The 14,286-nt window shown below is 43.4% G+C and overlaps 1 protein-coding gene across 16 annotated transcripts in view; it reads left to right on the forward strand.

Moving 5' to 3' along the window:
• Positions 1-14,286, forward strand: part of ptprsa (protein tyrosine phosphatase receptor type Sa) — a 214,840-nt gene that overhangs the window by 182,060 nt on the left and 18,494 nt on the right. For all 16 annotated transcript variants that reach the window (XM_053843556.1, XM_053843721.1, XM_053843882.1 and 13 more), the window contains 4 exons: positions 2,517-2,640; positions 7,063-7,238; positions 10,672-10,791; positions 13,857-14,011. In XM_053843556.1, the coding sequence (XP_053699531.1) occupies positions 2,517-2,640; positions 7,063-7,238; positions 10,672-10,791; positions 13,857-14,011 (575 nt within the window). The remainder of the gene's footprint in view (positions 1-2,516; positions 2,641-7,062; positions 7,239-10,671; positions 10,792-13,856; positions 14,012-14,286) is intronic.

Consider the following 14,286-nt stretch of genomic DNA (forward strand, 5'->3'; position numbering starts at 1 on the left):
TCCGTCTGTGTGTGTGTTTGCGTGTATGGAAGCGTGCGCTCATCCATTCATGTGATGGGCCAGTCAGGGGGTGTAAGTGAGGGGCGCGGAGCTGTCTGAGCTCCCAGACCGTGAGGTTATAAATGACGCCAGAGTTGATTAGAAATCAGGAGCGCTGAATCAGCTCTGGTTTGCATACAAGCAATATCTCCTCCGTTGCATCCCTAAATCACCGAGCCTGTCGCCGCTGCGAACGCCGGCTCCAGGCAGGAAGCCGGCGTCGCAGCGGCGCAGATTGCCGTCATCATGCCTGCCGGTGAATGTTTGTGGGTAATGACTTCTCATAGCCATCCAGTATTTCTTGGGTATCTATTATTCATAAATCCGTGGCACAGAAGGGACAAGCTTGTTTCACTGCGGAGCGAGGGAGACAACAGGCATAAAGCTGCAGCTGACGCCTCACTGCCGCAGCAACTTCTAATGATTCGCCTCTCCCAGCGAGTCCGACCCGGATGGGTCTCTTTCTCTCGGCCGCCGTGCCCCTTCCTGCCCCTGCGAGAAAAAGAAACGACCGAATTAAAGAGAGAAGTGTATTTTTAATTTTGTTATTTTCTTGATGAATGGAGGCTCGCCCCGGCGCACACTGGCCTCCGAAGCCAAGCTCTACTGGGCTTTGACTGATTGGTTGTTAGCCCGGCGGGATGCGAGCGAGGAGAAAAATGGAGGCGAGGATGAGGACGTGCGCTTAATGATAAGGATTCAGCGCCAGCACGGACCATATCCCAGCTGGAGAGTTCAGATGAAGGAAAAAAAAACTGCTGAGAGTGACGTTCCCATTTGTTGAGTCCATTTGGAAGAAACTATGAACTGCACCAGTTAATAATAACAGATCTCAGCGAGTGTGGACCCCCGACAAGCTGCTCGGTATGGATTGGATTCTTGGTTTTAGCATTTGAAACATTGTTGATAGTCACAAACTTGAGGGCATGATACAGTTCTCTCTTCTCAAAGAGCAATGAATCTTGGATCTAGATGGCAGTCCGGAACACTTGCTTGTTCCAGTCTTCTTTAAAATTGAATGGTAGTCTGTGTTTCAGGTTTTTAGTGACACTGACTCATTGAAGGTACTTGACTCCACAAATGCTCTCCAATTACTTTCTAGTATTTGTCATAGACAACAGATATATAGCCCCCAAAACTGCACTTGAACTTTTCAAAATTCAAACTATTAAGTAGAGAAAATTTTGCCCCAAATCTGGAGCTAAGGACTGGAAGGGACCCATGTGAATCCTCCACACGATCTCTCTGCAAAGGCATCACATCTTGGCTGTTTGTGAGTGGACCTTTGTGTCTTAGGGTGAGGACCCTGAGGTGAGCTATCCGCATTGCATGTTGACTTATTGGCCTTTTAATCCTGGCCAATGTTTACACTGTCGTGGCATTTCTTACATTAGATGTAGAACCTCATGTGATCATAAGTTTGACTCATGATGCAGAAAATATGGCACTGTGAGTCGAGATTATTTGCCCCTTTTTTTCGATTAATTTGAGTTTATGTCGGCAGATGATTTTAAAATGTGAAATCGTTTTTTTTTTTTACTCACTAGCTAACCATGCTAGTTGCCCTCCAGAGCTTCCACATATTTCCCCGCCCCTCTCCTGTTCCCTTCCTAGAGTGACGGTGATAACATGGCTAGTTCTGAAGTGTAAACAGCTCTGCTTCTGAGTGAGTTTAACCCACTGTTTGCACGGACTGGGGAACGCTTGTATTTGCTACCATTCAGTGAAACGTGCTCTCTGTACAATGCGTTCCAAGATCGTTTTCAGCATCAGAACCTCGGAGTAGCAGACGCTCATCCGGCGCTCTGAGTCAGAACAGCAGGGATAGTTGCTTGTTGGAGTTATTCATAAAACTGATGATTATTTGGATGCGGATCAGTGCATCACAACAATCGCTGACGTGCAAGTTTGAATGTGATGAATAAACCAAGCGCTCCTTGTGCCACTGAACGCTGGACAGCAAAAAGAGAGGTGAAGTATAGAAGTATATATATAAATATATATATATAGTTGTGGAAAATAATGGCAACATGGACGGTTGGTGACTGCAGCTGTGAAGTATTAAAAACATTTCAGAAGATCAGACGATAGATGCAGGAGGCGATAATCATAGAAGAAAATATGCACAAAGAGTTCTGCAGATAAGAGAAACAGGCACACAGATTATGAAAGCGTAGAGAGAGGGGGGGGAAGGAAAGCAAAATGATGAAAGAGGATATTAGGAACTTTCTTCTTTGGATGTTTTTATTAGCAGCAACCCTCACCCCTGCAGTGGATTTAGCTCCAATTGTATTAATGATCCTGGTGTAAACAGCGGCTGTGAGGACGGGAACCAATATTGTTTTTCTTCCGAGCGAGTCGTCATTGCTCCTCTCGGTCCAAGAGAAACCACGGCTTAGCTTGCTATTCTCCATGTTCCTGTCTGGCTCCTCTCACGTCTTCACCCTTGTTTTGTTGTCCCCTCCCCCCGACTCCAGTCCATCGATCCAGGCCAGCAGTTCACCTGGGAACATTCCAACCTGGAGGTGAACAAGCCCAAAAATCGCTACGCCAATGTCATCGCCTACGACCACTCCCGTGTCATCCTGGCTCCAATTGACGGTGAGGCTTCACCACACACGATTGTGTTGCACAAGTTGAGGTCATTTCATGATAGAAGAATATAATTCCGATAGCTGAAGCAAGACTTAACAAATACAATGAAGATGTGACACATTTAAGAGGCGTTAGGTAGTACTCTACAGGTTATTGTATACATTGATTTAAGTTGTTGCTCTCAGCTAATGTGCTATGTCTAGCTTCTGAAATCTGACCAAAGGTAGGAGGCCAGATGGAGTCAAAGACCAAACTCAGAAGCGTCAGTCTGTTTGCCATGTTCAGCAATACATTGTTTCTCTTACTCTTGGTAAGGCCAACTTGCCTGCAGTAGAATGCCCTGTCACTTTTCCTCAAAAGGAGTCATGAGTGGCGAGGCACCATCTTTAAGAGCTGAAATCTTTTTCTTTTTCCTTTAATGTATGTAATGTGACGTTACAATTGCTATTACGGACCTCCCATACCAAGAAGTAAACTTCGTTGAGGTAATTGAAGGAGAAAAACACACCAGCATTTTTGCCTGTAATAGAGCACATCAACCTACAAATATGTGTTACCAAAAATACTAAAACAAATAAATAATCATTTACTTTTCATACGTAATGTGAAAAAAGTTTGAACAGTACAAACTTAGAGGGAAAAATGCTTGCTTAGTGGCTTCTCCCTAGCGCTTTAGCAGCGTAGGACCCCCCCTGTGCTGGAACTGTGACCCCTTTAGTTGAGTTTTCTGTTGATATTGCCAACCTGTAGTCAAGTATGATTCGGAATGAGAGCACAGTGACTATCACTTCAGAAAAATCCCTATGCTCCAGACTAGAAATGCAGTTAATTCCGAGACAAGGCCCTGTAAATGTGGTACTGCAACACTACTCTTAAGGCCACGGTACACATCAACATCTGCCTTGTTGCTTTAATACTTTTTTGTAACTTATGAATCTGTTCCATGTCAAACATTCAGTGGAATAAAAAGGATGTTTTTCAGTGTGTATCTGAGGAATTGCTGCACCTCACAGAAGCCAAGCACTTTATCGATTGGAATTATTCTCAGTGGAGGCAAAGTCTTGGTTAAGCTCATCTTTCGTTCCCAGCAGACAGTCAGAAGTGATCCAGGAACCTTACCAGTGTTTTGGTCGTCCTGTTTGTCTCATCCGATCTGCCCCCCTCCCTCATGACTGGCCTCCTACTGCCCATCGTCACGGGACTGCACGTCTCAGAGCCAGAAAATTCTTACTCAGCTCGCTAAATCTTAAGGGACATTGTCAGAGGTAGTCACCCTTCACAGCTGACATTGTTCTGGCGTCGCGTTCCTCGAAGAGTTACCCGGAGTCACTGGCAGCAAAACTCCGCCGTGCTTCTGTGTGAGCTAAATGTTCCGGCACGACTCCGACACCTAGCCACAGTCAGGACACTCACAGGGCACAACAACACGCGTAACTAAATTATCCCGGCAGGAGAGGGGGGGAGGTAGAAAGGTCTTGTCCATAAATACATAAATTAATCAAGTCTGAAAATTCTATTTTACACTGCAGTGGTTTTGCCATTAGTCGCAGCAGAAGAGGAATTCACGCACGTTCTCTGTTCATTTAGCTATGACTAAAGTCAAGGGACAGCAGTCGGCCTGCGCGACGTGCGATCCCTTTTAATGACTGCTTTTTTTTTTCACCACTTGTCTCCTTATTTACATTCATTTTAATTTCCCCTTCGTCAGAAATTCCACCCGGCCAAATTTCACTGCTGCCTCTGCCGCTGCTTCTTCCACTTCACCCGTCTTATTGTCCTCTTGGTTCTAAATTAGCCCAGTGGAGTGTGTCATTGTTTGCCACTGTCACAAGGAGACGTCACTCAAGGAGGCTCTTGAACACAGTTCACCCCGCAAACATCATCTTAGAGCGGGATTAGATGACAATTTGAGATATTTGGCCTTATCGCGGAGCCCGTCGCAGATGAACTTGTTTACATTTCTTTATCTACGGATGGATGACTCTATTTTTTCTCCACAACTCCTTGTCGTGTCCATTTTGCCTCAAAGTCACGGTGCGTTTGCTGGATTGTCTCAAACACGTAGACACCTAACGTCCTGTTTTCTTACAGTAAGAACTGAACTTTTATCAAGATCATGTCACTACATATAAAATGAAATCCCAAAAAATATATTATTATACCGGGACATTTTTATTTCATTATATGGTCATCCAATAGATAAAGGAACATATATTACCATGTATAATCTACTTATCCTCAGTGTGTTAGCTGCATATAAGCCCGTAGTCTTCTTGAGATGATATTCGATCTGCAATGGTCACCGGAAAAATTTACTCTATAATAACTGATTATTCATTGTTAATAACCAAGCAGTTAGTTAATAATGCTTAATATGTTTTCCCTCTTCTAAATTTTTTCCAACTAATATGGGATGGAAGTTGTTCGATGTGGAGGTGTGTACTGAATGCACAGCAGATATGCCTGCTCTGTGTCTTTCCCAGTGAGGAAACAGCCATCTTTTCTGAATCTGCAGCAGTCGACTAATATTTATGACCGGTGGAAAAAGAAGGGGAGGTCTGTTGTGAGTTTACTCCTGCTAGAAATGGCAACATAGCAACCCACCAGAGTCACCGAGAAGTTGTGCAAAAAACATCTGCGAGTGACACCGCTACATAAACGCTAATAAAGTGAAAGATGGGCGGCGGCACATTTGAGCCTATTTCTTTCTCTTTTTTTCCTCATAAGTTGCATGTTATCATTCAAAATGTGCATCTGCATTGAGATTTTCTGCTCCCTACTTTGAGACTAATCCAAAATGAGGTTATGCTGCGTACATGTCCTAGCAACCGGTGTTACAATGTCGGGATTTACAGCTTTCATCTCATGCTATGGTGGCCTCAGGTGGACATAAAGCAAGATGGAATCATCAGCTTTTTCACGTAATTTTTTTGGAGAAAGGATGAATATTTCAAGTTCTTCATATCCAGCACCGTCATGACTTATATATCAAGATGGAGCAGTGCCACTTTACTTAAAATATATACACGCCTCCCGGTCGCCAGCCTTTAAATCTCACACTCTAAGCTGAGTGAAGCACATGAGAGGCCTGCTGAAAATATGGCCATGGCATTTTCATTTCCATTTTCATTGCTCAGATTTTATGTCCAGCCAGCAACGGCAAATTAGTTGTGATGGGACGAGGGGTGGGGTGAGGGCAGCAGGGGTGCGACAGCCTCGCACTATTACCAAACTTGATTTGTTCCTATTTGCACGCTGCTCTGAACGTAGCACTCTGCTGTCGGCTTTATGCTCAAATATTAATTGCATGTGAAACAACAAACCAAGCGCTTTTACTGCTCTAAAAATTGATCGTATTTTTCTGCAAGTAACTTAAAATAGTAAAGTCGATTCCTCTGATGAAAATAATGCAAAATAAGTTTGTCTGCTTTCATTCTTATTTGTTCATGAATGTATGTTTGACATATCACGTTTTTAACCGATAGAAATGAACCAATCTCTGTTTACTCCGAACTTGGATGAAACACGCCCACAAATGTTGCTCAGATTGAAGCTGTAGGTGTCGTTCATTTCAGAATGTGATCGGACTGAGCCCTGATTTGTCGCACATATGAGGGAGAATCAAGTTGGAGTTCCGCGCCCAGCAGTTGTTTTGAGAAACTTATTACGGTCTCGTACAGTCTTATTTAAAGTCCCACAGCATTTAGGTGGATTTCAAACAGTGTGTGCACCGCGACTCCTCAGTAGATCAAAGATTGATGGCGTTTTTCTCTGACACATGAAAAGGCTGAAGCCTTGTATCCCAGATGTACAACTATACTCTCATGCTATCATAAGTAACCCCGAAGAAGCCCCCCCGTGAACTACAGATTCTGCGTCTTTGAAGTGTTCTGTTTCGGCGGCGGAAACATTAAAGCCTGCTGTATACTTTGATAGCAACACGCTGTCAGTGGAAGAAGGATTTTTTTTTTCCTCTTCAAGTGCTGCATGGACCCATCACTGGTGTTCGGATGCGGTTGCCCACATGCATCTGAGCAGCAGTGCTCCCCTCTGGCAGTACGTGGGTCTCAGCTTGAGGCTAATGGGCCGATTGTTCGGTAGCTAGGTTGGGGTCAGATCTGTCCCGTCCTGCTCCGGAGTGAGTGATGCACTCCTCGTCTTCCATCTTCACGCTGTAACCCCAAAGATTAATCACGCAGGGCGACGTCACAGAGGTGCAGAACATTTGGAGAAAACAGCAGCCGTGACAGAACTGGCGCAGGAGAAAAATAGCTCTGCTGCGGGTGCATTTAACCTTTAATCACATCTTTAAGAGCCGCCAAGGTTAGAGTCGCTGAATAAGCTGTGGGTGTGTTCTTTACATTTCTCAACAGGAAACACTGACTTCAGTCGCGCTTTAAAGACTTTGCTGAACTGTGTTTGTATCAGGGATCACGGGTAGCGACTACATCAACGCCAACTACATCGACGGCTACAGGAAGCAGAACGCCTACATCGCAACTCAGGGGCCTCTGCCGGAAACCTTCGGAGACTTCTGGAGGATGGTGTGGGAGCAGAGAGCAGCTACAGTGGTCATGATGACCAGACTGGAGGAGAAATCACGGGTACGTCTGCCGCGTCAATTTGTACAGTATTTATTCCAAAGGTGACCTTGTACTCTTCTTTTCTGTTGAAAGTAAGCTTTAACATCGACACACTGCTTTAAGAAAGAGGTTGAATTTCACACAACCTTGCATTGATTTCCCACTTGTGTTTGCTTTAAGCCACTGAAAAATACTTTAACCTAGTTTTTTTCTGTCTTTTTTTCTAAGCACAGTAGGTTCATACTTTAGATTTGGAAGTAAAACTTTTTTTTTTAAGTTTTGACCTTGAACTACAACTTATTGTTGTTTTTGGCAGCCTATTATTTCTCTCCTCGAGAAAGACAGCTGTCATTTAAGCTTTTATTAGTTTTCTCCTTTCCTTTCTTTTTACTTCAGTTCGGCCTTAGGTCTAGTCTCTTATTTTCCTGTGCACCTAGTCTAGCGAAACTGATGGCATTGTCCTCTATTTTTATTTGTTTTGTCTTTATTTTTCTATTTTGGTGACGCAGTTTTATTTCACCCTGTCAATGTAGTATGAAAGCCCATTTATGTTTCAGTGTTACATCCGGGTCCAGATATGGACAGGACTGTCTGTCCGTGCTCTGCCTTCATTTCCTCCCTATTTCTGCGCGTTTTCACAAAGCTTGCGGATACAGACCAAACGGAGTAGTACCACCTGAAACCATGGCGGACAGTGTTGCTGTGATACGTAGCTCAAATGAGACACACAGAAGACATAACAATGGCGGAAATTCTCCGTCCTCCAGTTGCGATATATTTCACGGCCTCACCGACCACCACCTGCTGCAACACTGCCTCAGTTTCCTCTTTAGTGCAAGAGCTACATTATCAATACTATTTCACAGTCGTCATATTGGGTCATATTGGTTTTGGACTTTGTCGTTGTCATACATTTTTGAGTCTGGGCTGCTCCCCCTGGTGGATAAGTTGGTGAACAGCAATACCAATGTATAAAAAAAATGTATGGAAGCATGTGGTCAACGTCAGTAACATCATTTGACAGGTATGACAGGTTTCATATGCAAAGGGACACAAATGGGCCTTTAGAAGAAGAGACGCTGGTTTTATAAAAGGGAAAAAAAACCTTAAAATTCTGTTGTTGTTTACAAATAGACTAAAATTTGTCACTTCACATGTGTGAAATTGCACTTACATTAAAGACCTATTATTATATTGCTAACATGTTGTGTCACAGATAAATGATTTCAAAAGAATCCTAGTCATTTTTTTTAAAACATTTTCCACAAAATTACAAGCGTTATCATCAATATGTCCATCTTAGTTTTAAAAGATACAGCACAGATATGACAAAAAAGAAGTGGAATGACAGTAGTTACACGTTTAGTCCATTAATAAAGAACTGAACAGCAAGATAACAAGATATTACCTCAAGGTGCTGCGACTCCACTTTGTTTCTAAATAATTTTGCCAGTTTGCAGAGTATTTGATCATCGTTTTTGTTTTGTAGCTTCTGTCTTTCACAGCTTTTTTTTGTCAGAGGCGCAACATTTTCATTGCATGTCATTTTTCTTCCATGGTTGAAGTCCGTTGACGACAATATTTCCTCTAGACAAGCAACACTGAAATGAGCTGACGTAAACTTTTTTGAATCTTCATCGCTCACATCTATCACAAAACAAGCTCTCAGCTCAAGAACTGAGGGGCGGATTTAAGCAGAATTGAAAAGCAGATAACATGATGCTTCAGCCCATCAACTCAGTCCAGTGTCAACATCAGTTTGGCTCTCTTCAGGTGCCTCAGTCCTCGCTTCTCTCATCCTTTCCTCAATTGTTTACTCACCCTCCGTCCTGACGTGCACGTTCCTCTGCTGTCAAACGTGATCAGGCCCAGTGGTTGCTTGAACCTGAGTGTCAGCTGGAGCAGGAAATGGGAGAGAAAGCTGGAGAGCGGCACTTCCACCTCACCGGCTGCCAAATCTCATCAGATGTCGGCTGTCACGTCACAACCCATATTGCATGAATCTTTATCAGAAAGTCTGGCGCGGGGAATAGCTGTGTGTGCGGGAGTCGCCTCTTCGCTGGGACACGCTCAACCGCCGTCCCTTTTGATATGATCCAAAAACTGCTTAAGCGGGTAATAAATAAGATTATAGTGAAAGTGGCAGATTTGACCTGACTGAGTTCCATCGAGTTAGCGTGACACGCAGGGAAGGTTGACGGTGGGAAAGGCTCTTTTGATGCCATCATGCCTCCAAACTTCCTTCGGAGCTGAAAATCAACGATGAATCTACCGTCACCCTTGGATTCTTTCAACTTGACTGCATTTTCATCAACACAAAAATCACATTCCCATCACCATGTCGCTAGCTTCTAGTGTTAATGGACTTTTAATCTGATCCAGATGAAAAGAGTTTTTTAGAGGTGGTAAATACGTGTAACTCAATTAGCTACAGTGTTTGTTACCGCCTATAAATCAGGACCATCCAAGATGGCTGCCTGTGGTCTGCTCAACATGATAGTCACATGACCTGGTCTCAGACATGTTCATAGACCTTTAGGGGCAGGTGCTTAAGCCGGAAAAAAAGGACACGTCTTGAATATTATTACTGTTATTAATGGATCTTTTTTTTTGGATTTGTAAACGTTAAGATTATGTTTCCATTACTTTTGTTCACGCAACTGAGGAAAGGACAGGAGGCAGAGCTGGAGGTAGCAGAGATGAAGATGCTGAGCTTCTCTCTGGGGGTGAGCAGGATGATGATAGGATCAGAGGGACAGCACATGTGCTCAGGTGTTTAGGAGACAAAGTCAGAGAGGCTAGATGGAGATGGTTTGGACATGTACAGAGGAGAGAGAGACAGTACATTGGTAGGAAGATGTAGAGGTTGGAACTGCCAGGCAGAAGGTGGAGAGGAAGGTCAAAGAGGAGATTGATGGAGGTGGTGAAGGAGGACATGAGGTTTGTAGGTTTGAGAGAAGAGGAAGCAGAGGACAGGGTGAGATGGAGGAAGATGATCCACTGTGGCCACCACTGAAGGGAGAAGCTGAAAGAAAAACAAGAAGACTTTTCTTCATGCCACCAACTGCTGTAAAAAGCAAGGCCACAAATTTGACTTGATAAAACACAACACACAAGTTGAATCTCTAAAATGAACCAACTTTCATATGTTTGTGGAGCATTAGCACATATGTACATGCGATATTATTTGAGTATGTCATAGCAGTGCAACAAAATATTGATACTCTCTAATATGGCAATACTTGATGACACAATAATGTTTCAATGTTATTTATTTAATAAATACTCAAGTATGTATGTTCAAGTATGAACTTCCCCCCTGACACCTGCTTTGCCTGTTTAATCACCCATTTTTTACTTGTCACTAACTGTGCTCTCATTGTCCACAAGATGAAACTGTCGTTCATGTTCTTCCTGTGAAATGAAACATAATGCCTGTGATGTGTCTCCCCAGATAAAGTGTGACCAGTACTGGCCCAGTCGAGGCACAGAAACCTACGGGATGACCCAAGTCACCCTCCTGGACACCATCGAGTTGGCCACCTTCTGTGTGCGCACCTTCTCGCTGCACAAGGTAAAGACCGCTGTCATTCCGACCTCCTCCCCGTGTGATAAAGGGTGCGTGTACTCCACAGTCCGCCTGCCTTTCATTGCTCAGCTCGCCCTCCTCAATACATCATCTGTTTATGTGTGTCTGCTAAATTGCAGCACTTAGGTAAAGTGAGTTGAAGTGAAACTCGATACAAGGAATTGCCAGACTGCTCTCATGGTTTTGTCCAACAGCAAACACATTCACACACAGTCACTGGCACACACATCCAGAAAAACATAGAACTCTCTTCCTCCAACTTAAAGAAAATTATTGTTATGATTATTCATTAATATCTATGTGAAGCAGATGCTGATATTGACCTGGAGTGCCATCAGTCAGAAATAAATATAATAATATACAAAGAAAAGTGGACAGAAATGAATGACGATAAATTCCAACTACGGGAAATATATATTTTATTCATTCCTATATCTTAAATAACACATTTCTGTTTATGCAATATTTTCTGATCAGGGCACGTCTATCATGCCATATCACAGTAGGTCTGATGATAAAAAAACAACATTAAAGCCAATTCATCTCCTGTGTGAAGCACAGTGTTCCGAAGTCAAGGCCATGTGATAGAAATAGGCTTTTCACGTGAGTCCGAAGAACCGGTGAGGAGGCACCGGAGGATTTGACCCGGAACTGCTTGTATGTGGTCAGCGTTTATCTTATGTAGCGCGGCAGGTGAAGTGGGGAGATGATTCCAGCCAAAAATCTTGAACACAATTTCATCTATAAACACTTGTGTTTAACACAATAGTGCTAGTCTTATTTGAATAGTTATCTTCCAAGAAGTTAAGTCTACTACGAATGAAAAAAAAAAAAATCCCTCTAAATATGGCTGAAGCTAAAGGAAACAAGAGGTTAGAGGCACAGTAGCACCAGCTTGAGGCACCTCGTAGTGTGTTTGCCTGTGTGGCACACTGCTCTCCTCCCACAGTTTAAGCACAATGATGGATGGCTCTGAATTGTCCATTGTCTGTCCATGTGTCCTCAGCAGTGGACTGGCAGCCAGGCCAGTCCAGGGCGCGCCCTTCTTCTCGCCCCCCAGAGCTGGAACACACCACATCTCTCTGTAACCTCATGAAGGGAACGAGTGGATGGAGGAAAAGGCTTTGGAATTGTTGCAATTTCAAGTGTATTTCCCTGTTAACACAGCTATTTATTCGGTGCAAAAGAGACTTTTCACTTCCCTTTGTTAAAACCAGGCTATTTCTCTAATTAAAGTCATCAATGCTGCCTTTAACTTTCCTCCTTTAGAGGAACAATTAGCTTCCTGATTCGTTCCCCTCGCACCAAATGGCTCGCGACAAACTTGTGGGATTGAAATGAAAGCGTTGACTTTTGTGCTAAATTCATTTCCCTTTCATGGTATTCATTTTTATTTGCCTCTGATCACTTCTGCTCCCTTAGCTTCCACTCCTTCACACGTGAGAGTTTTCTTCTCCTGCTCCAATAGATCTTTGGAAAACACTTTGAGTCGCCGCAGAAATAAATACAAACGCTCTGCCTCAAAGTGTTTTTTTTTTCTCCTCCCAAAACACACACAGCAGAGAAGATTGGAAGAAAATGGGACATAAAGCAGAGCAAACGCTCAGCGTTGTTCAAAGGCGCCAGTGGAATCTGACATTTAGACTTCTGCAGATATTTTACGGCGAAATCGCTGCTGACATTTTAGCTGTTACGGTCTCTGCAAATGTAAAATAATAGTTCTTTGTTGTCTTCCTTGTTTCTTAAAGTAGTGGAGAGCATAGTGGAATACAGTGATTTGGAGTGAGAGTAAAGAAGACGTGATGGAGGGATGAAAGGGAGTCAGTATACATCAAAGGAGAGGGAGGAAGAAATTACTGCAAACATATAGTGAAATAACATGGAGTCATGATTCAAGCTTGAAGAGAGCGCTTGAAATATGAGCAGCGCAACACTGTTCCCAAAACTAATCGTAAAGAAACGCAGGCGAGCAGAGGTCCAGGTACCTGTTCCTATTTATCTGTGTCCTGCGGCGATTCGGAATTGTTTGCTCTCCAAACCCCTTTTTTATTTGAGGAGAAATAAGAGCGAAACCATCAGCCAGCTGTCAGTCATTTCTCCGCAGACAGACTCCATCACCTACAAAGACGAAAACAGCACAAGCAGAAAAGGAGAAGTAGGCCAGTCTGTTCTTAATTACAAACTCATTTATTCATTTATTCAGCAACGACGGGGGGAAAAACTCTTCATGGCTGCAGCACTGGAATGCAAACATCTCCTCCGTGAGAGGGAAATGACAGGAAGAAGGACGGACCGTTTTTTTTTTTTTGTTTTCTTCTCACTCCTCTCTTCTCATCTCTCCTTCTTGTGTCTTTGATGCATTGAAAGTTGAGTTTGGGTCGCAGGCTGACAGACGCCTGTGTTATGCAGGCGCCTGCTGCATCCCAGTTTTCCTAGCAGTTCGTGGAAGGTTGCAGAGGGAGGGCAACGTGTGGCCCGGGGTCCACATGAGGCCAGAGCCAATTATAACTTTCTTAGCTTAGCTTTCTATAGCTTTTGTTATCCATCTAAATAAATGAATTAAAAATATTGACCTGCCTATAGGGCGAGCTTCAGGTTATGCACAGGGTGGAAAAAAAAGGTGTAAACATCTGGCTAGCTGACTAAATGTATTCGAAAAGATCCTTAAAAACACTTTCAAATGTGCCAAAAAAGAGGTAAAATGAAGAGGTTAAGGTGTGAGAATCTGTTTTGAAAAGATGTCTAGGTACATAAACAGATGAAGATGCTTTTTAATGTTTTAAAATATGTTTAAGAGAGAGAGAAATTATTATTAGTAGTTGTAGTAGTATGTGGCTGCTTTTGCGATCTCTTAGGGGAGGCTCCAATAGAGGTTAAGTGATGAATGAATCGATTTATAACATTTGAATTTTTTGTTTTTTTGTGTAATATTGTGGCCTAAATCACTTTTCCTATTTTGCAGTAGCTCATAACAGCCTGAGCTACGTTCAAGATTCTTTTTTGTTTGTTTGTTTTACTCCTCACCTTCAGTCGTTTTCTCTTCTATTCAGAACGGCTCAAGTGAGAAGCGAGAAGTTCGCCAGTTCCAGTTCACGGCGTGGCCCGACCACGGCGTTCCAGAGTATCCCACCCCCTTCCTGGCCTTCCTCCGCAGGGTGAAGACCTGCAACCCCCCTGATGCCGGACCCATCATCGCCCACTGCAGGTCAGATCATGCTCACAAGTCGCTCCGCCTTAAAGTTGTGTGCAAACGGAGCCTTTAAATGTCTCACTCTCTCTGTGCCGTGTTTGATAAAGGAAGGCAAGAGTTGCTGTGTGCTGGGAAAAATAAAGCATGTGCGTCTCTGTAAAACCACACATTCTGCGTATTGCTGTTATTAGTGTGGGTTTCATAAGACGTGAAAAAGCGCTGCATCCTCTCTCTCGCTGCCTGCTCTTTGATCATATCAGCATTCTTCTCAAATCACCTTTCATTCTGCC

The sequence above is a fragment of the Synchiropus splendidus genome, chromosome 1 (genome assembly GCF_027744825.2).
Source record: "Synchiropus splendidus isolate RoL2022-P1 chromosome 1, RoL_Sspl_1.0, whole genome shotgun sequence".
Taxonomy (NCBI): domain Eukaryota; kingdom Metazoa; phylum Chordata; class Actinopteri; order Syngnathiformes; family Callionymidae; genus Synchiropus; species Synchiropus splendidus.